This window comes from Aplysia californica, unplaced genomic scaffold (genome assembly GCF_000002075.1).
Source record: "Aplysia californica isolate F4 #8 unplaced genomic scaffold, AplCal3.0 scaffold01176, whole genome shotgun sequence".
Lineage (NCBI taxonomy): Eukaryota > Metazoa > Mollusca > Gastropoda > Aplysiida > Aplysiidae > Aplysia > Aplysia californica.
Genome location: NW_004798446.1, coordinates 103,044 through 124,016, shown reverse-complemented (window position 1 = coordinate 124,016; position 20,973 = coordinate 103,044). Strand labels below are relative to the sequence as shown.

At 39.1% G+C, this 20,973-nt stretch overlaps 2 protein-coding genes and 1 long non-coding RNA gene across 3 annotated transcripts in view; 1 reads left to right on the top strand and 2 right to left on the bottom strand.

Moving 5' to 3' along the window:
• Nucleotides 1-785: 785 nt before the first annotated feature.
• On the bottom strand, nucleotides 786-17,175 carry LOC101847236 (polyprenol reductase). The gene is made up of 5 exons (XM_005112064.3): nucleotides 16,761-17,175; nucleotides 5,110-5,252; nucleotides 4,331-4,537; nucleotides 2,632-2,751; nucleotides 786-1,276 (listed from the first exon to the last, which is right to left on the bottom strand). Exons 1-5 carry the CDS (start codon nucleotides 16,997-16,999, stop codon nucleotides 1,020-1,022), a joined length of 966 nt encoding a protein of 321 aa, XP_005112121.1. The 5' UTR covers nucleotides 17,000-17,175; the 3' UTR covers nucleotides 786-1,019.
• Nucleotides 13,767-15,521, bottom strand: LOC118478905. The gene is made up of 2 exons (XR_004859347.1): nucleotides 14,599-15,521; nucleotides 13,767-14,305 (listed from the first exon to the last, which is right to left on the bottom strand). It is a non-coding gene; the product is annotated as an uncharacterized LOC118478905 (long non-coding RNA).
• Nucleotides 17,176-17,637: 462 nt separating the features above from the next.
• LOC101847007 (caltractin) overlaps nucleotides 17,638-20,973 on the top strand; it is an 8,472-nt gene continuing 5,136 nt past the window's right edge. The window contains exons 1-2 of the mRNA XM_005112063.2: nucleotides 17,638-17,771; nucleotides 20,134-20,286. Of these exons, the coding sequence (XP_005112120.1) occupies nucleotides 17,769-17,771; nucleotides 20,134-20,286 (156 nt within the window). The 5' untranslated portion in view covers nucleotides 17,638-17,768. The remainder of the gene's footprint in view (nucleotides 17,772-20,133; nucleotides 20,287-20,973) is intronic.

Below are 20,973 nucleotides of genomic sequence, written 5' to 3'. Positions count from 1 at the left end.
AAATTTCTGTGAGACTGATTCGGACTTAATTTTTGCTTTTCTCCATATGATATTGTATGTTGTAGCATAATATAGGTCCCTTCTCCTGCATTCTTAAACAATGAAGAATATTTGGTGTGATTACGAACTCTCTTCACCATCACCCTTCTCTCTCTCTCTCTTTCTCTCTCTCTCTTCCCCCCCCCCCCTTCTCTCTTTCTCTCTCTCTTTGAACATCAATAGTCAAACAATACAGGGACTAGTCAACAGTAACAAAACCACACTGCAAAGCACACGTGGGCAAGCATGTGTAATCGGAGACGGCAAGGTGATCCTGCATGTCGCACGAGTCAGCCGACCTCTCTGGCCGCCAACCTCTCGCCTGCTATCAGTCCTGGCTTGGTATGTCCTTGGTTCATAGTCATTTAGATTTGCATATTTGGGTTTATGACATTGTTTTAAAATCCACTTCTGGTGAGAGCTGATTTTTCTCTACGACAAACCTTTCCGCTTCTCTTCAACAAATTTACTTTGACCAAGCTTTGCACAACACCAACAAACTGGTGTTTAGTACGTAATCTCTGTTAAAGAAGAAGTGAGCTGACATATGTAGTGACAATACCAGAAACATGCCTTCATACGACAGCAAACTCCCCCCCATGCAGATGAAGATAGTAAGGTTGTTGGCCTACACCCATACTCAAACAGCAGCGGCACACTCCCCCCCCCCCTCTCATTAGAGTTGCTTCAAAAAAATCAAAATAGGTGTCATGGTTAATTAATTAGATTTACCCTCGCAGTTTTAATTTTTTTTTGACAAAAGAAAATATAAGAAAACATTTGTGACCTGAAAATCTATTTGCTATGTGTGGGCTTGACAGCATATAGAAAGAGAGTAGACAAAAAGGAAAGAGGGATAGAAAAAGATAAAAAAGTAGTAGAAAAAGCAAACAAGAGACATACACACAGACCTACATTCAGATGGGCAGATCTTTGGTTTCTTTCACACTCCACTACACAACCTGACTTTCTCACTGAGGTCACAACAAGTACGGAATCACTGCTCTTCTCTCCCGGGGATAGCTAGGGAATGTCTGTAAGTACCACCGATGAGTGAGCAGCCCTGAGACTATCTGGGTCACCCACACAAACAGAGTGACTGCCAGGAGAAAACTGTTCCTGCCTTGGAAGACCAAGCAAAAGGAGGCGTAGATGACCATCTCACAGAAGTAGTGGGGGCAGGAGACAAACCCAAACAGGTGACCTCTCGGAATGTAATGGGAGGTAGAGGCTTTTTCTGGTGATAAAAAAAAAAAAAGAAACAAAATATGACTCTTGAAAGTAGGTATGCATTGGAATCAACCACAACAACACAAAGAGATAAAATCTAAAGTAGTTTAGTTTTAGTCTTAGTAAGAGTTTTATGGCATTTGCAACACAAGTAAGTCATATATGTGCCACTGATTAAAGGTGTTACAAGAAAAAAGTAACAACTCCCCCCCCCCCCCCCCGCCATAAATAGAGAAAATACAAACTATCACTGTTTTTACACAAATAACAATCCTGTTCAACACACAACACTCAGAAGGCCTGGCAGACCCAACATAATTAAAATTTTATACAGGAGTCCCCTTAAACTGAACATGGTTAATCCAAAAACGAAAACAGCGGTAACATGAACGAAAATAGAACCCTCGATTCTTTTCTTGACTATGTGAGTGATCTCTCTAAACCAAAACCAAAGCTATTCAAGAAGATCCTCAGTCCCGCAGATTTTGGAACGAGTGGACTCCACAATATTTTTACATTCGACTGGCCTCTCAGACCCCAACTGAAAGACAGTGTGAGCGTTTTTTTTTATCATCTGTTCAAATTATTTTTACATTGAGCTTCGTGCCAGTTGTCATGACATCTGAGTACTAACTCTTACGAAGGGTTTTCCAAAAACAGGGAGTTGGAAAAACATTAATGTGAAATTAACTCAACCCCTCCAGACCTTGCGACGACTTTCAAAAACAATCATGCAACAGCAACTGACCTGATACATCGATGACATAATGTTCTTAGTTTATGATTTTCGGACTCTCGAGTCTTCCTCTCTAAGAGAACAACGAGACAGGAAAATCGTGGTATTCTCTCAGATGGACAGACTCTTATCTAACTCACACACTACCAGGCACTTTATCTGATGGTGATACAAATTGAGACCTAACTTTGTATCTCCACCCAGCGGCTCACGGCAGGAAACGCCGCTGAGCTGGTGAGCAGCTGCAGTGACAGCAGCTAGGGCACATTCTCTCACAACGACTTCCGACATGAAATTACTTTTCGGCAATTGCCAAAAACAGGTCTCTTTTATCAGGAGTTCATTCATTAGAGGAAGAACTATCAAAATAGGTTCACTTGTTCTTATTTAATCACCAGTTTAATGACATTTTTACCATTTTTAGATTTAGTACCAAAAAAGGGCCCCTCGGAGATAAAGAGTTAAAGGCAAGGGTAATCCCGTTCTATCAGAGAAGAGCATAAGCCCACTCTTTCTGTCTCTTTAATAATAAAAATGTTTAATTCATATAGGCATAACATCCAAAAGTCAAAAGGTACCATAAGGAGATGGTTAAAAGTGAAAATTATGACCACACACTCACACACCTTTGACCCCCGAGCGTAAAGAGGCCAGAGTCAGCATACTTTGATGTTGGTAGTACCACGCAACAAAGAAAACACAAACACCAGCACAAATATACGGCAGCTCTTCTCTAGGTATGGTACCTGCAAAAAATAATCAATAAAATGAAAAATTACGATACCAAATGATAATGATTTTTTTTTTTCTGAAATATTCTTTAAGTTTTAGTAAGAGTATTACAGCACTTGCAACACAATAAAGTTATAAAAGTGCCGAAGATTAGAGGTGTTACAAGTACAAGAGAGTAACAAACACAAATAAGAAGGAGGAGAGAAAAGGACGATAGATGTTTGATAGAAAAGAAGGAACAGACCACGCCAGAGCACCCGCCAACCACCCACAGAAGTATTCTTTTGCCACAGCATAGTAACAACCTTACAGCACAACCAACACTGTAATGTTTCTGAAATGGTGAGAAACAAATATTATTATGTGTATTTCAGTGAAAGAGAACCACGTCAAGATGAAAACTGTTATAAGTCTTAGTAAAAAGAAAAAAAAGACAGACAGACAGAAATGACAGAGGAAAGGATAAGAAGTAGAATCCACCAAGAGAATGCCCCCCACCCCCCCAAATCACCACAAACACGCACACACCACACACACAAACCCTTCATATAAACTTCACAGGAACATTTTTCATTTTCTCCAAACAGGGAGTACAAGCTCTATCTGAATATTCATCTCCTTTCTGAATTGTTACTTTAACTTTAAAGGATGCTGCAGTGAAGAAATAAAAATTGATTCGAAAAACATTTTTGGGGGTAAGTGTTTTACTGCGCTTGCAATTGCATAAGGTCATATGAGCACATGGGACACATTAAACATTTTTAGTAGGTCGGAAATTTTGAATTTTGCCCAGGTGGCGCTGAAGCCTACTCTTATTGATTTTAGACCACCAAGGGATCTCTGATGTGTGCAACTTGCACACGGGACCTCCGAGATTTCTCGCCTTTGTCAGAGAAGGCTAGGTGTAGATCTTTCCTACAAGAATATCAATTATCAGGGATGTGGCTGAGAGACAGCAGTAAGAAGGAGCCAAGGAGTAGCAGCAGAAAGGCTGCATAAAAAGTCAGAAGCCCAGAGGAGGGGGCAAAGGGTGTGAGGGGATAGGGGCAGAAAATGGACACGAAAGCAGACGACAGAAGATAGCTAGAGAGCAGGAAAGAAGGTGAAAGGAGACAATTTGAGAGAACAAATTTTTTTCAGTCGCTACCCGGATTCGAACCCAAGACCTTTGAAGGAGAGGCGAACACCTTGACCTCAAGGCCATGAGAGCCCCCATGAGAGAAATTTTTTGAAAAACCAGACACCACACAAAATTGCCGAGTACACGAGAGTAATTTTTACTCATAGGACAGCAAACATTTCAGCCTTTCATGAAAGGATAACATGGGTCAGTTGCCTCTTTTCCCCCATCCATGACGAAAAAAAAAAAGAACATACCAAATATATACTATGTGATACAAAATCAAACAAAGCCCTACCCTTTATTAAATAAAAATTAAATGTTCTGGAAAGTGAGGATTCATCTTTTACAAGGTTCAGCCATGAATACCAAATAATGCAACTTTTTAAGGCAACCTTCACAAAAAAACTCAAATACACAAACTTAAACAAAACATAAATCAAATTTCAGGAAACGTAAGTTTTTATCTTTACCTGGGAAATCTCCAAGATTCATCTTGACAGAAGACAAGAGACCGATTCCAAACGATGAGTAAAAGAAAACCCCATAGAAGTAGTGGACAAAACTCATTGTGCCCGGTGAGAAGTGGCTGACCTTGACACACTCAAACAGACGTTTGCTGATTTGCATCCATTCCATGAAATAGACAAACAGAAAGGGATATGGGCTACACTCCATACCTGTGAAGAGAAATATATTTGTATAAAAAATAAGTGATGAGCAAGGAAAAGTTAATTACTGCACCAGCATTAATTAAATATAAACTACAGTCAGTCCTGCTCTTATGACTACTATCTCCCACCTACCCCCTTTAGTTTTTTTTAGATATCATAACGACGCTGCTCAAGAGGACCACCTGTTTAAAAGGACCATTCATCTTGGAAAGGTTCAACCGTATACTGTATATGATTATTGATGCCCATCCACCTGTGCCCAGCTCTGTCATCTAAGCATTATCATTCATAATTTCTGCTAGAGCTAATGGCACCCACACTAAATTTGTCCCTTTTTTCCAACATAATATCAAATCATATGTAAATGAAGAGAAGGAATTTAATAATTTCATGTTTAAAAGGCTGTCTCTCAAAATAAGGAGCTTTGTAAAGAAATTAAAATCCCGAAAAAGATGTGGAGTCTTTATTTCTATATGTTTTTATACATTTCTGTTGACTTCTGTTATGCCATTTGTTGACCTGGATCACTACTCTTATCACATCCTCTTCAATCATTTCAAAATTGCAATTCTGCAAACCTGATTCACCACATGGCCAGCTGATCCATCTGATGAGGTCATTCAGCCCAGTTTCAAAGAACAAGCCCAGAGCTCCAGACACCACAAAAATAAATACGAAACTGTGAGCACAAAGACCAACGGCGTAGAAGTGAGTGAACCATCTGAGGAAAAAGAAAACAAAGCACTGAGTACCATCAATTTTTTCGTAACACTTCAAAATGAATTACGAAAAACATTCTCGTAAATAGAGTGGATCCGGATAAATCAGCAAGCATGTCAATTCTCTGTCTACATTTCATCAACACTTTCGGTTTAAACTTTAATCAAAGTCCTGCTGACGAAAATGAGCACCTCTTGTCCAAAAGTAAAGACTCAAGCATTTGTTTCCCTTCATTAGATGCAAAGCAAACCCACAATGCCCTGGCCTTGGTCTAGAGGTGGTGTCCGCCTCTCATTCAAAAGTCCCAGGTTCGACACCTGACAGCAATGGAATATTTTCCTCACTAAAATTGTTCTCCTTTCACATCCTTTCCTGCTCTCTAATCCTGTTCCGTCGCCTACTTTCATCTCCACTTTCTCTCTGCCCCCCCCCTCCCAAAATAGGCTCCTGACTCAATGGTCACTCAAGATCACAGAGAAAAGTGACCATTTGATAAGTGTGGGTAATTTATTGGACAGCTGCACATCGTTGGTAAGCACTGCACTACTAGGTGACAGGTCCAGGCCCCTCTTGACCTCTTATTTAGAAAGTTTCTTGTAAGACAATTAATGCAACTGCTTCTTTGTATAGACATTGATTGAACGTACACATTCAGTCTGAAGACGGGTTATTGGCGAAAAACTTTTATAGCTATTGAAAGCTATGATTATGAGCTGATTTTGAGACCGATTTGTATTTTTAAAAAGACGCACTCTGGGATAGGGGGAGGGCTGGACGCAACACCAGTGGACAAAAAAAACTGAAACTGGAAGCAAATTAAATATGTTTAATGTTTAGAATTTTGATAACTACTACAGCTCTCTGCTAAGTAAAGTGTGCATGGGTTCAGGCCTTGTGTGAAAACGGCCTAAGTGTTCACGTTTCATTGGATTGGTGGCAGTATATTTTAGCTTTCTGTACAAGATTCGCAGATTTTCAGTATCACTGCATCTTGCCCTCCCACAGTTTTTACACCTCTCACACTGAATAGGTCTACTTGGGCTATTCTACTGTACTTTGAGTTAGAGCATTAATTTTTGTCTTTCACGTTTATTATATAGGCCTATATATATGATATGATATGAATCATGACAGTTGATATTCTGGTTCTAGGCTCAAAGCAAGATTCATTTTTATATAGTTTATATATACAGGCGAATATGATGAAGGGAAAATATTAATAAGTCGCACAAGACCCTAGGCGTCACCACTTTCTGTACGTAATCAAGATTGTAAATTTGGTGCGTGACTCTTACTTGAAATTATCTCCCAAACCCTCAAATTGGTGTGAAATAACCTTGCTTTGATAAATTGATGGTTTTCATTTCAGCATTCTAGGGTTCAACAGTATAATAATAATGGGTGTTTCACGAAAATGGGCTTTCTGTGGCGACCACCTGGAAAGTCCCTCCTTTTTTAGAATTCTGAGTTGAGACCCATGTGATTTAAATAAGATGAAATTGGTTTTCAAAATGCTGTGATGTCACACTCTTTGGTGCAGAAAAGCAAGCATTAGACCAAATACTATAGCCTTTGGGTGTTGACCATAGCTAAAGATGTACTTTTCCATGTTTGATTTTGACTGTCTTCTCTAGTTTTAATATGTCCTGGGTCATTCATTTTTTATTTGCTCTGTTAGCTTTCATATTGTCTTATCCATTGTGTATGTCGTGTGATTTGTGTGTGTTTAAAGACCGAGAGAATATCGTTGTGAGGCTATGGAGATTTTTGTTTATAATGTAACTACATGTACAAAGTCAAAGTCAAGTCTACTTCTGACAAACTCAACCGAAAGCTATCCTCATATCGTTTTATCCAATGTGTATGTTGTGTGATTTGTGTGTGTGTAACATGCTAAGTATTAAATATATTTAGAGACTATTCACACGTGTAGATGCATGATGTGCGCGAGTGCGTGTGTGTCTCCCTCTCTCTCCCCCCCCCCCCCCCCCTCTCTCTCTCTCTCTGTGTTTATGTATTTTTTTGTGTGATTGTAAGTGTGGTGTGTGTAAAGATAGTATTAATGGGTGGGTGGTGGGTGCTCTGGTGTGGTCTGCTCCTTCTCTCCTATTCAACATCAATCATCCTTATCTTTCTCTTCCTTCTTTTTGTGTTTGTTACTCTCTTGTAACACTAACACCTCTAATCTTCAGCACTTATATAAATTTTTTGTTGTTGCAAGTGCTAACTCTTTGGAAAACAAAAGATAGTTTTAGGTATGAACAGGGCGCTTTGGCTGCAAGCGTAAGTGTATACGTGGTACTGAAGCTTGATCTTCTTTCGCTTTCTTTACCACCCAGAAATTTGCCGGTAGCAGTCTGATTAACACATCATTTGTAACATACAGGTTGTGCATTGCAAACGCTGTGTCGCCAGGAAAATAAATCATTGTCCTGTGCTTTCACTTGCGGAAAAAAAAGAAAGTTATACAAGCGTCTTGTCGGGCTCGACATCGTGACCGGTCAGTGAACCTGTACTTTCGCATCACATTGTGAGTACCAGTGATCGTTGGGGTCACCAAAGTTCATTCAACGTGCGCGCTGCGCGAAGTATAGGGCTCCGGAATAGGCGGATTATTGATTTTTTTAAAAGGTACAGTCGGGGGGAGGGGTGGGGTTGAAGGCAACATCAGATGACAAAAACTGAACTTGGAAGCAAATTTTTGTATATTTAGAATTTTGATTACTAGAGCTTCCTGCTACTGAAAAGCATGCATTGGTGCAAGCCCTGTACGGAATTGGGATCCGTCATACCAATGATAGTAAATAACAAGATGGGCCACTCAGCCAAAAAAGTGTCCGCAGGAAGTATGCTCTTTGCTTCAGATGGCGCTGCAGTCTGTTTTGAAGCTCTCTTTCGTTTTTCCAGAAGAAGAATAGGAATAGCACCTCCTTGCGTGCGCAGATCGACTGCTGTTCATATCGGGTACGTTCAGTGTGGAGTTCTAGGTTTTTTAAAAATTTTAATGACCTCTCGCCTTTCATTCTAAAGCCAAATTAAACGAAGAAAACCATCACCCTTTCCTCCGGAAGAGTTTTTTTGTCAGGGTAACCATTTTGAAAAAGCGTTCTTCCGAAATTTATCCCAAAACTTGCTAGTTTCACTTTGAATTTTTATAACTCAAGTAGAGTAACTCTGTTCGCAAAGAGTGCGCTTTTGTGAAGAGGGCGCCACCAAATTTTGAGGACACTTTTTTAATTGGCTCAAAGAGAGAAGTGGCCTATCTTGTTATGTACTATCTTTGGTCATACTCATACCTAATAAGCCGCGTTTTTTAAACAAAAGGTCAGCGTTTCATTGGATGGGTGATAGTCAAGGATCCCCTGGTTTCATTGTCTTTTGTTTTAAGAGAGGTGTGACCTCATCAAGAGCATACGTTTTTAATTCTCTCTCTCTCTCTCTTCCTTCCTCTCTCTCCCTCTCCCTGTTTTCTGAGTCTCGTTCTCTCTCTCTCTCGTGATAGTATTACATGTTTTGTAAACATCTATATTTTAGCTTTCTGTTCCAAATTCGCAGATTTTCAGTGTCACTTCATTTTGCTCTCCCTTAGGAAAGATGACAGATGAAAGATTGGGGTCATTTTTTTAATTTACATTCCGCTCACAACACACAAAAAGCGGAGTGAAAAAGGAAAAAGGTCAAGGTCATTAAGGGAGCGAAGCAGTTACCGTGCACCTAGCTCAAGCCCACAGAATTCTACACTTAAGTGAAGTATTCTGTACTCAAGCCGCCCCCAGAAACAAAACATCCGGTTACCGTGTTCGTAGATAATGAGAGGCGCCCGGTTGCCGGTTACCGTGTACGTAGATATTGAGGCTACGTGCCCGGTTACCGTGTGTGTGACATTGAGACTACACGGTGAAAAAAAGGAAAAAAGTCAACGTCATGAAGGGAACGAAGCAGTTAGTTACCGTGCATGCACCTAGCTCAAGCCCCCTTCCGCATCCCCCCCCCCCCCCCGAAACTAAGTACATGTACACGGTAACCGTGTATGTATGGGACATTGAGACTACACGGTGAAAAAGGAAAAATTAATGTCAACGTCAAGAAGGGAGAAGCCCCCCCCCCCCCCCCCCAAGAAACTAAATACCCGCTTACCGTGTTCGTAGATAATGAGAGGCGCCCGGTTGCCGGTAACCGTGTACGTATATTGAGGCTACGCGCCCGGTTACCGTGTACGTGACATTGAGACTACACGCCCGGTTGCCGGTTACCGTGCACGTAGACACTGAGGCTACCGTACGTGCCCGGTTACCGTGTACGTAGACCCTGAGGCTACGTGCCCGGTTACCGTGTACGTAGACCCTGAGGCTACGTGCCCGGTTACCATGTACGTAGACACTCCGTAACGTTATTATATTACATTGATGCTCAACCCAGGGGAGAAACAACTGGATGACTAGAACTAGTGATCTAGATTCTAGGCTTATTTTTACCAACAACCTCCAAAATTTGAATAATTGTACGAATAACTCTGTCTGGTTATTAACTAGTACAATTGTACTAATAACTAGTTAGAGTTGTACGCACTATATATGTACCAAAAACCGCAGCCTATTGAAAAACATCGCTCCAAAGCGTTGTGCCATCCCGTTGGATTTATTTACATATAGTCACATGATCGGAGGGGTGTTCCGGTCTGATGTCAAAAAATGGCCGCCTTACCTAAAAATAGTTTGCGTCCTTCTACGTTTAATCGCATTATGATTAGGGTGACCTTATTTAGGCCACATATGACCTAAATAAGCTAAACCCCCCTCCTTTACCTTATTTAGGCCACATGTGGCCTAAATAAGCTAAACCCCCCTCCCTTACCTTATTTAGGCCACACCTGTGGCCTAAATAAGCTAAACCCCCCTCCCTTACCTTATTTAGGCCACACCTGTGGCCTAAATAAGCTAAATCCCCCTCCCTTACCTTATTTAGGCCACACCTTTATATACAAAGTCACAGAAATATTCCTTTTGTGCTTATTGAGGTACAGTGCAGGGTGATTTTACCTGCAAGGATAATTGGACAAAATGGGCAAAATCTTTATTGCTAATGGTCATATTTAGACAAATCCTATATCATTGTCTTTTTTTTTTTTAACTGCTCATGGTTATTAAAGAGTAAGCCAACTAGGTAGTAATTTCGGATTCCTAATACTAATATTATGGGCATTATTAAAATTTTTAAACTTGTTTTTAGCGCTTTTCTCAACGTAAATCGGATTCCGTAAAAAAAACAATGACCTTATCTTTCTTTTTCAAAGTATTGTGCATATATATGTGTGAAACTATATATTCTATGCTTTCATGTACATGAAAAAAGCTAATAAAGGCAAGCAAAATGTTCTTCAGATACATAGATCTAGTAGTAGGCCCACTGAATTTTTTTTATAAACCGGGAAAGATGACCAGAAAATAACAAAATTATTTTATGATCTTCACTTGCACTTGCAATTTTTTTGATAAATTATAGTCTACCTCATTGTCTGTTTTTTCCATCATTTTTCTTCACTATTCATGACAACTGGCATGTATTGTTTTCAGTTATTATCAAGAAAGTGGATAGGCGGACTACGGGGTCTACCTAGCCAAAAGGATAGGTGGACCCCGGGGTCTACCTAACAAAATGCTAGGATTTAGGATGTGAAACCCGGAGTGAGCGTAGTGAAATAAGTAGTAGATCTAGGTTTAACTAGGGATCGGTGGACCCCGGGGTCAACATAGTGAAATAAGTAGTAGATCTAGGTTTAACTAAGGATCGGTGGACCCCGGGGTCAACATAGTGAAATAAGTAGATCTCAGTTTATTTTATAGTAGGACTGGCGGAGCCCGTGGTCAACGTAGTGAAATTATAAGTAGATATAGGTTTAATTAAGGATTGGTGGACCCCGGGGTCAATGTAGTGAAATCAGTAGATCTAGGTTTAATTTTAATAAGGATTGGTGGACCCCGGGGTCAATGTAGTGAATCAGTACATGTAGACCTAGGTTTAATTTTAAGGATTGGTGGACCCTGGAGTCAACGTAGTGAAATAGGTAGGTTTAAGGTGGACCCCAGGGTCTACCTAACGAAATGCTAATTGGGTTTTTAGAATAGGTGGAACCTGCGGTCACCGTAGTAAAATAAGTAGGTTTAATCTAGGTGTCCCGGGGGTCCACCAATCCTTAATTAAACCTTCTTATTCCTCTACAGCTATGGTGACTCCGGGGTCCACCAATCCTTTTAAAATTAACCCTATTTATTTCACTACGCTGACCCCGGGGTCCACCAATCTTTAAAGAAACATACTTATTTCACTACGGTGACCCCGGGGTCCACCTGTCCTAAAACCTAGTATTTCGCTAGGTAGACCCCGGGGTCCACCTTAAACCTGCTTATTTATCACTACGTTGACCCCGGGGTCCACCAATCCTTACTTAAACCAAACCTTATTTCACTACGGTGACTCCGGGGTTCACATCCTAAAACCTAGTATTTCGCTTTGCAGACCCCAGAGTCCACCTATCCTCTTCAGGACTAAACTATTATCAATTTGCAATTTTCATTGATTTGCATATTTTTTTTTAAATATTGAATCAGAGTCTAAAAAGTCCACTGCTAATTCTATTCTTTTCAAAGAAAATGGCACAATTTGATTTTATGACATGTTGAAAAAAAAGAGTTTTAAAAATATCCCGAAAACAACATAAAATGATTATATAGATCTCTCTCTCTCTCTCTCTCTCTCTCTCTCTCTCTCTCTCTATATATATATATATATATATATATATATATATATATATATATATATATATATATATATATATATATATGTGTGTGTGTGTGTGTGTGTGTGTGTGTGTATTTTATTATGTATACTAAAAGACTGAGCAGAGGCTTACAATTACAATGTAAATTATGTGCTCTACAAGTAGAGAAAATCTTAAGTTTGCGCAAAACAGATTCTAGAAAAAAAGTTGGATCTAATTATTCTAATAAAAGTAAAAGTGATTGTTATACTGAGATTTGTTATTATTAATTCTGGAAATACAGTTACTTGCTGAATCTAAAAGTAACTAGAACTGTGCAAAATTCGTTTTATTTCAATTCCAATGCCCAAAGGCATAGCAATCATAAGTTAGATCTAGATCTAGCAGTTGTAGGCTCTCTGGCTGCTTCTACTTATAGCATAGGCCTGCTACTACTGATTCTAGACAGGGAATCTAGATCTTGCTGTCGCCTGCACTATTAAAGTCAAATATATGGTAAAATAAAAACAAAACTTAATTTTTTGTCAGTCAGTACATCCCAATTGCCATAGCCGCGCGTATTAACTCTCAGCAGTTCTTGGTATTTTGACCATTTTCGCCTACACGGCACCCATGGTTAGTATGATTTACCATAGAATATAAAATACCACAGAAAGTATGTCAAATTACATACCATTGGAAAGGAAATTGAATTTCCTATCAAATGAAGGTACTTTCATCATAATATGACCACTGTTGTCTATGTAGTGCTCTGTTATTAGAGGGAGGGACAGGGGAAAAAAAGATAAAATTTCCCAACATGTAACAGTCACAAAGAAAGAAAAAAAAAAGTGTTCTAAGATACCCAAAAAAGTTTATTATGGAGTAAAAGCACTTCCAATTTTGCAATGTGTGTCCAAATTTCATGCATATTGAAAAAAGGATTAAAAAGTTACAAGGTTTTTGACAAAAGATACATTTATCATGTTTCGCGAAGAAATAATGACGCGACATAGAAAAAATAAACATCAATGACTTTCCAGTCAATTTCCATCCACAAAATTGCACTCAAAACAGACAAGGCAATACCAAATATTTCAAAATGACAAGAACACACTGTATTCATACAAAATACCAATACCAACAGAGATTTTCATGGAAAAATAGACAAAAATATTGTAGTACGGTACTTTACATCATTGTGGTCCATGACGGAAAAACATTCTACTCCCCCTCCCCACAGCGGTGCCACTGACTGAAGTGTCTTTAGGCATTCCAAAAGGGGGGACATTTCTCATCCTAATGCACAATAGAATTGTAAATGGGCTGATCCAACAATGTCATGCTCATAACTGTGCCTGAACTACAACAGGGAACTGCTGCTTTTTCTTTCCTAATCCTTAGTATCGTCATTTTCCTCTACCTCTTTTGTAAGTTTGTCACACTCTTGTGACCCACTATTTCCGGGGTGCCTTGATAGTCGAAGCAGACTTTGTGCTGTTGAAGCTAGAGAGGAGAGCAGAGTAAGTCTGATTCCCTGTAAGGACTTCTCTGTTGACATCCACCCCTTGGCGCTCATATATGACCTTTTGCAGTTGCGAGCGCTGTAAAACCTCTCCTAAAACAAAAAACATTTTTCTACTCAACTGTCCAATAATTGTAGTAAGTGGCAAAAGACTATTCTACAGTATGCTCTGCAAGCAAACAGTTTCTATTTTTATTGAAACAAAAATATCCAATAGTGTGCCCACATCCTTCCCTGTGTAAACTTCATAATTGTATGTGTACCCATTCATCGAATCTGCAACCACCCGTAACTTCATCCCCCATTTAGTTATCCTTTATGTATTGCCTGAAACTGTATCTCCCCTTATTTTGAACCATCCTCTCATCTATGCTAACACACTGGTTAGGTTGCCAATACTTCATACATTTCATACTCAAAAAATAGTGCATAAACCTAACTTTCCGTAGCTTATCAGTATCTCGCTCAGTGTCTGGATTGCATAATTTTAAAAAAGACTGAATTTGTATGAAATTTAGTTTGCTCATGTATGCTCTTGCCCATAGTCCATGAAAACAGGTTTTCGTAGACCAGTACAGCTCTAAATTTGGGAGACGAACAATAGACATATACATTAGCAGTCCAACGAACTTGAGGAACATCTCAGAGTCAAGATCCTCCCAGGAGCGAAAGACAGATGGTTTGTTGGGTCCTGTCATCGGGGCGTACTCATTAGAGAAGAGGCAGATCTGATTCACCATCTCAGTGCAGAAAAACAGTTTGAAGAAGGATACTGAGGAAATAAGAAGACAAGAAGAAGACATAAGTTACATAAGTCATTTGGAAAGGATAGTCTGCTTGGAACACTGACATCAATCGAACTGTCAGAAAATCCTGGCCCACAAGGTAATATCAGTTCTAACTACATAATGGCATCAAGAGTGTTTTCTACAAATGAATAACAAAGGTCCCCAGGTGTAACATGTGAATCAGAGAACTCACCTGCCTGTCGGAGTGAAGTAAGGGCAAACAGAAAGCAATTACAAAAATAAAAATTTCTCGTACTCCGTGCAATAATGCTCTCACCTGGCGTCAGAAAACTTCGGATGTCCTGTCGGGTGATTCAGTCAGGGAGATGCAGGCCAACAGCACAGCAGGCCTAAACTGAGGCAGTGGTTCTGGTGGGCCATCATCCTGGTCCGCGTAAGACTGGTTACGTGGAGGTTGCGGCTAGTTCCTGAGGGAAGAAAATAAGCAAAGGATTAGGACGCTATCGGCGGAGTCGAAGTTGACATGTTGATAAGGCCTATGTCATAGGCACTTATTTCTAGATCTAGATCTAGATCTAGACAGAGGCAGACCTTGAACAAAGCTGTTCTGTCATTATCATCATATTATCACAATGATAAAATCTTAGCAGGGAATAGGGCTACTGCACACGGGTGAGGTGTAAACAAAAACAAACTTCCTGTTTGAGGAATTGCTGTGTAAACAATAACATGACAACCGTAGCTAGGCACATAAAAAAAGTTAATTAAAATTTTTTAGAGGCAAACCATGCTTTCACAACTTCAGGTTACCACAAATAACTATTCTGTAAGCTTGAAGTAACAATACCAGTGGCCTAAACCCACTAGAATACATTTTATAGGCTTTCTTGTGCATAGGCAGGATGTAAACAAAACACTAACCTGTTGTTTTGATCACGATTGGTCAAAGTCGGGGCTTGGTTTCCGTCCTCGGGACCCTCATCGTCCGATTCTGGTACCCAGACATCAGATTCTTCATCCATTGAGTCATTCAGGTCAATATCAGACTCATCTGACGACATTTTTACGCTTTTTTCCGATTTTTAGTGTAGAAACTTCACAGCTGGCCTTCTCCCAAAATCCAAAATGGCGGCGGAGAGAACGTAAACAAACGCTGATTTTCCGTGCACCAAATTTTTACAATATTTTATAAATTATGATTATTTTTATGAAAAATATATAGATTCAACCTTTTTTTATGATAAAAAAGGTATTAGAAGCATCAAAATGTAAAAAGGAACGGATTTCTGCTGTTAGATCTACACCCGATGCTCATCGTACGATTTTCCTTTCGGTGAACTGCTGAGAGTTAATAATAGTTGAATAATGCGATACCGAAACAACACATTATCACAGTGTGCAGGGGAGAGCGAGGTGCTCGGTCGATTCGGTGGTTCGGCTTTTGTAGATCTATGCATTTATTACCTGGCCTATTACTAGATCTATTAGTGTTGTGAAAACTTCAACCTCTACAGCTCAGGCGTCAAAAGATGCTGGAAAATAATAATACTTCCTGAAGTTTCATAATTTATTTTTATACAGAATAACACAGTACACAGCCAGTAGTTTTTATTTCATCAAGTTATAAAAATGGCCTTCGTATAAAAATTGCCTTGTTTTCAGAAGCAAATTTTAATAGTTCTAGTTCTACCGAATCGATTTTCACGCGAATTCAACCATTTTGATGATCTTTCTTTCCCTTTTAAAAAGATGTAGATCTAGGCCTGTCGGATGTGGCAGTGCGAATAACACTGAGTTGTTTAGATCTAGACCCATCAAAACACGAGGCTTCGTGGCCGATCACAAAAGTCTACAGGGCTTATCGAAGCCGATTCGCCCTGCTGCGAGCACGTTCACTAAACTGCCTACTAGATAGAATATACTACCAAATATTCTCTACACGATCTTTGCTACTACTACTACTAGGCCTACTAGCCTACATGTACTACTACGAGACAGTACGAGAAAGTGTCACTCAGGCAAAGATAGTGTAACATTGACTCAGCCACGTAGTGTACACACTTTTTATACCCCAAATTTAACCCGGAAGTCCATTCGGAGGATTTGACCTTTTCACTTGACTAAAGTATGCCAAAATGGTAGCCTAACTTTTGCCCCTCCATGAAGTAAAATCTGGCCCTCATTCAAACCATTGGGATTGAGCAAAATTTTGCGTATTGTGCTTTGTTCTTTACAATATTCATTATGATTATGATTTATAAGTTGTACACTGAGACAAAACCGTACTAAATGAGAAAGGTGCACCATTATGAAAGTGGAACGAACTCAGTTGCCTGAAAAGGGTAGTTTGAGCATGTGTGGCCTAAATAAGCTAAACCCCCCTCCCTTACCTTATTTAGGCCATATGTGGCCTAAATAAGCACTCCCTTATGATTATGATGATGTGTACTTCAGACACCCATCCTTTCTGAACCTTACCTCTTAGGTATTGAACACAAGAAGTGTGGAAGTGGAAACTCGGGTGGTGAAGTCTTCACACTGCCACAGGATGTCATTTTCAATTTTCCATAGTGATAGAGACCTTTTAACTTTACAGCAACAGAAAATTCACATGATATAAGGACATGGAACGCAAGAATCGCCAACGCCGACAAGATCCAAAGACAGCTCAAAAGATTGAAATGAAAAAAAGAGTTTATAACAATACACCCGTTCATATTTAGATCTAACTAGATCTAGATTAGATCTATCTAGATCTAGATCTACTGCCCTAGCTTGTTTCTGTTGTTTTTGTATGATTGTTGCTTTTTTGTAAGGTCATTTCCTTGTTGTTGCTCCAGGTGTACACTGTACTTGTACATTGTACACACACAACAGTCAACACGCTTTGCCTGACCCCTGACCTCATATGTTTCCAGATTTCCTGTTTGTTGCACTGTAATATAATAATATTATGTGTTCGCCAACTAGATCTAGTATAAGCAAAAAAAGTTAAGTAGAAGTCTATTTCACATGCAAAATATCTATTCCTCCTTTTTACATCTATTTATTGTCCTTTGTTGTATCAAACCTTCTGTATGTTTTTTTTTTCTTTTTATGCATTCTTATTATCATTATCATCAACCGCTATAAATGGTTTTATTTTGTGATATCTGGGCATACAATCTCCGCTTCAGTTTTTTTAATATATTATCAAAATAACTTTTCAAAAATTGTTTGAGCAATAAATTGTACGGATTTTTGCTTTTTTTTTCATTAGCAACGAATTATAACTATATACATGTTTGTTTCATTTTCTTATAAATTCTTACTAGATAATCTCAATAGTAGTATTATTCCGACTCAACTTGACGACACTGTTTTTTAATAACCGGATGTAACCTCATTGTGACGGCGGTTGATGCGTCTCGAAGATCAACAAACAGGTGCTAGCACGTTCCATGATCAAGAACAAGATCTTTTTCACCTTGTACATAAACGTTCAAAATGGTAAGATGATTACAACCGCACTTTTGTGTAGTTATTTCCCATTATATATGTCTTCAAATCGTACAGCCTTTAACGAACGGCTTAATGACATGTAATCATATGAGTTTGTCATAGGAAAATGGCGAGGCGTCGTTAACGACAGCGTTCATTAGGTTCATAATATAACTTTACTAATCCTTTGTCGGACTTAGTTTGTACTTCATTGAAAGTTTTAATTAGAATACATTTACGCCACATTATTTTCACTTATTGCAAATGTTCAGTGTTGAAAGTCAGGATACAACAGTGGTGATATTGAGTTCCAAAATATAAATCGCAGTGACTATATAAATATAAACTATAAAGATATCTACGTCGTTCACGGTGCTGTGAACTTAGTTTGCAGGCTATGTTCACGGCGCCTTGAATCTTCAAACATAGGCTTTGAGGCATGACTGAAACGCTTCGGTCGCTCACAGTGAATAAACAGCACAGGAATACTCGTGTGTCAAATAATGCAGCTGTGGACCGAATGCAACGGAAGGCGAAGGTGTGCACAGCAAAACAGCCGCAGTTGACAAGGCCTCACTCGTTCAGCACGCAGAACACGACTGTGATTCTCTTCCTGTGTGCAGACACGTGCATCGCTCGACGATTTAAAAATAAAAGTCGTTCGAAAAAAACAGGGAGAATGGAAGAAGGCCAAGGCGGAGGGTTGGGAAGTGGTGAAAATAAAGGAGAAGCGCAAAAGGGAAAAGTGTAAGTGGTGAAGTGAGCAAGATCATTCTTGAATTGCAAACTACATTCAGGGCGCTGTGAATCTAGTCACTGCATATTAATATCGCTTCTCATATTAAATTCTCAGTTAATTCAGGCTCTGGAATTATTGGGTGGGGCTGTGAGGAATAGTCACTCAGACTGTTCTTAACTGACTGACTGCTGTTACCAACACTGGCTGTATCAGTAGATCTTTAAACATACATGAGAAACGCTAGGTTAGCACCTCTGTGTGTTTTTATTTCTTCCTTGTTTTTACACTTAAATCTATATATACCGACCCGTACACGGTCTCGGCAGTTGCAGAAAGGGAAGCCGTGCTATTTAATGTCTGTTGAATTCCATAGTTGCACCCGTGGATCAATTTGTATAGCTTTTGTAGTTTTGTTTCGTGAGGTGAGTTTCAAAGGGTATTTTTGAGAACTTAGCTCAGCGTTTCCCTATTTTAAGTTGAATTTATACATTGTTCAACCTCTAAATCATTTTTACACATGTATTTTTATTGGTTCTGATATTAAACAAGGCATACAAGATGATCCCAAAAGTGACTTAGATCTCAATTATTCTGTTTAGAAGGGTTTAAAAAATGTACATTTGAGGTTGCTTCATGTACTCAGTCAACCAGTAACACAAGTAATTCTGAGTTTATTTTTGTCCACTTTTAAAATTATCATGCTAGCAAAAGTATGCCACCTTTTGAAAATGTGTTTTTATCCCAATATACAGGACCTACACAAAAATTATAAATAGTGAAAATTATAAAAGTGTGTACTTTGAATAATTATCTGGCAACAAAATACCACAAATGTTCTAAAATCTGACTGCTCGTGTTAAACTGGGATTTCAACCTCTGCCAGTCAGTGAAATAGTCCTTGCCTTGCATCAGCATTTCAGTTCATGGCTCTCCTGTGACAGGACTCTTGGTCCGTGTCTTTTAAGCACATGCTAACGTTCTCGGACAAATAATTCCAAGCGTTTGCCTAAACATAGCCTTGGAAGTGACGGTATCCTTTACCATCTCAAAAAATGACTAGTCGAGAATGTTCATTTCTGCAGAGATGTTAAGTAGTGGCCAATGACATGCTATCCTTTATGTGTACTTAAAAACTTAATGCCTCTCACTTTACACCCAAAACTATAATCACCATTTATTATGTACTAGGAATATTAAAATGAGACTAAACCTGATCTAATTTTGAACTGTCAAAATGAAAGTACTGTAGGCTTTGCTGTTGTCACTCACAAGCATTAAGTGGATGTGATGTACTCTAATACCTCTACATGCTACTTAATCAATTACAGTGCTCATCATATTCTTTTTAATCTGTTTTATTGAAGTGCTGATTTTCAGAAAACTGATAATAAAAATCGATCTGGGAGTATTTCTTGCAGATTGTTAAAGGTAAAAGTGTGTTTATCATGTCTGAAGATCTTATGATAAATCAAGTATTTTCTGAAACATGTCTTGGGGGTCTCTCGAAACCTTTCCTTTTCATCCTTTTGCTGTGATAAGAATTGTAATTGCCTATTTTGCTCTGTGATTATGATCATCTTATCACCATTTTTACTAAGATTTAAAATCTATGTTTGCTAAATTTGTTTCCAGTCCAACTTTAAGAAAACAACCCTGGCAGGAGGTGGGCGCAAGAAGACAGGCCCAAAACCTGAGCTGACAGAGGAGCAAAAACAGGAAATCCGAGAGGCCTTTGATCTTTTTGATGCTGATGGGTCTGGAACGATTGACGCAAAAGAACTCAAGGTGAAAAGCTAGAGCAATTTTTGTTCAGTGATATCCACCTAAGGCCCCACCCATAAGGAATAAATAAAAAGAGGATCATATAAGATGGAACTACTGTTTATAAAGTCAAATTATCTTTCACGTTTGAAATCTGCAGATGTGGAAAAAAAGGTGGTCTCAGCATGCTTTCTTACACAATATTTCGACTCGAAATATGTAAAGACCTGGCCCTTTGTGAATGTATAATTAGCTCAGTTTTTATCATTGTGCACTGCAATTCTGATGATATAGATTCAAATCCCCATGTTGGAGTTTTCATGGCTCTACCTTGAATAGCTCAGACGTATTGACAATGGACCTTGATTTAGAGGTCCCAACTCTTACATGTTGTAAGTGTTTCTTCTTTGGGAACACTCTCGCTCATCTTAAAAAAGAGATCACATGTGAATACAGTTAAGTTAGAAGCTGGTTGAATAGTGAAAATGGACGTCCTTGTGGTAATTATGGTGTAGATACTGTGAGCCGCTCAAGGTAAATGGAGAATATATTTGTCACAACGTTTTGGAATCAGGCATGAATTTTTTGGCATGTGGGGTTATTGGTATCATCTAAAAGCTTGTTCATATGTCTTGCTTTTTATGAAAAAATACCTATCAACCTTGAGTAGAAGTTAAGATATTTGCGACTGAAGAAGGTGGGGGGGGGGGG

Excerpts from the sequence above, each read along its gene's own strand:
- LOC101847236 (XM_005112064.3), bottom strand. The coding sequence starts at position 16,999 with ATGAACGGGTGTATTGTTATAAACTCTTTTTTTCATTTCAATCTTTTG. Across the intron at positions 2,752-4,330 it reads GAATCTTGGAGATTTCCCAG|GTACCATACCTAGAGAAGAG; the intron begins GTAAAGATAAAA and ends TATTTTTTGCAG. Across the intron at positions 1,277-2,631 it reads TTTACGCTCGGGGGTCAAAG|AAAAAGCCTCTACCTCCCAT; the intron begins GTGTGTGAGTGT and ends TTTTATCACCAG.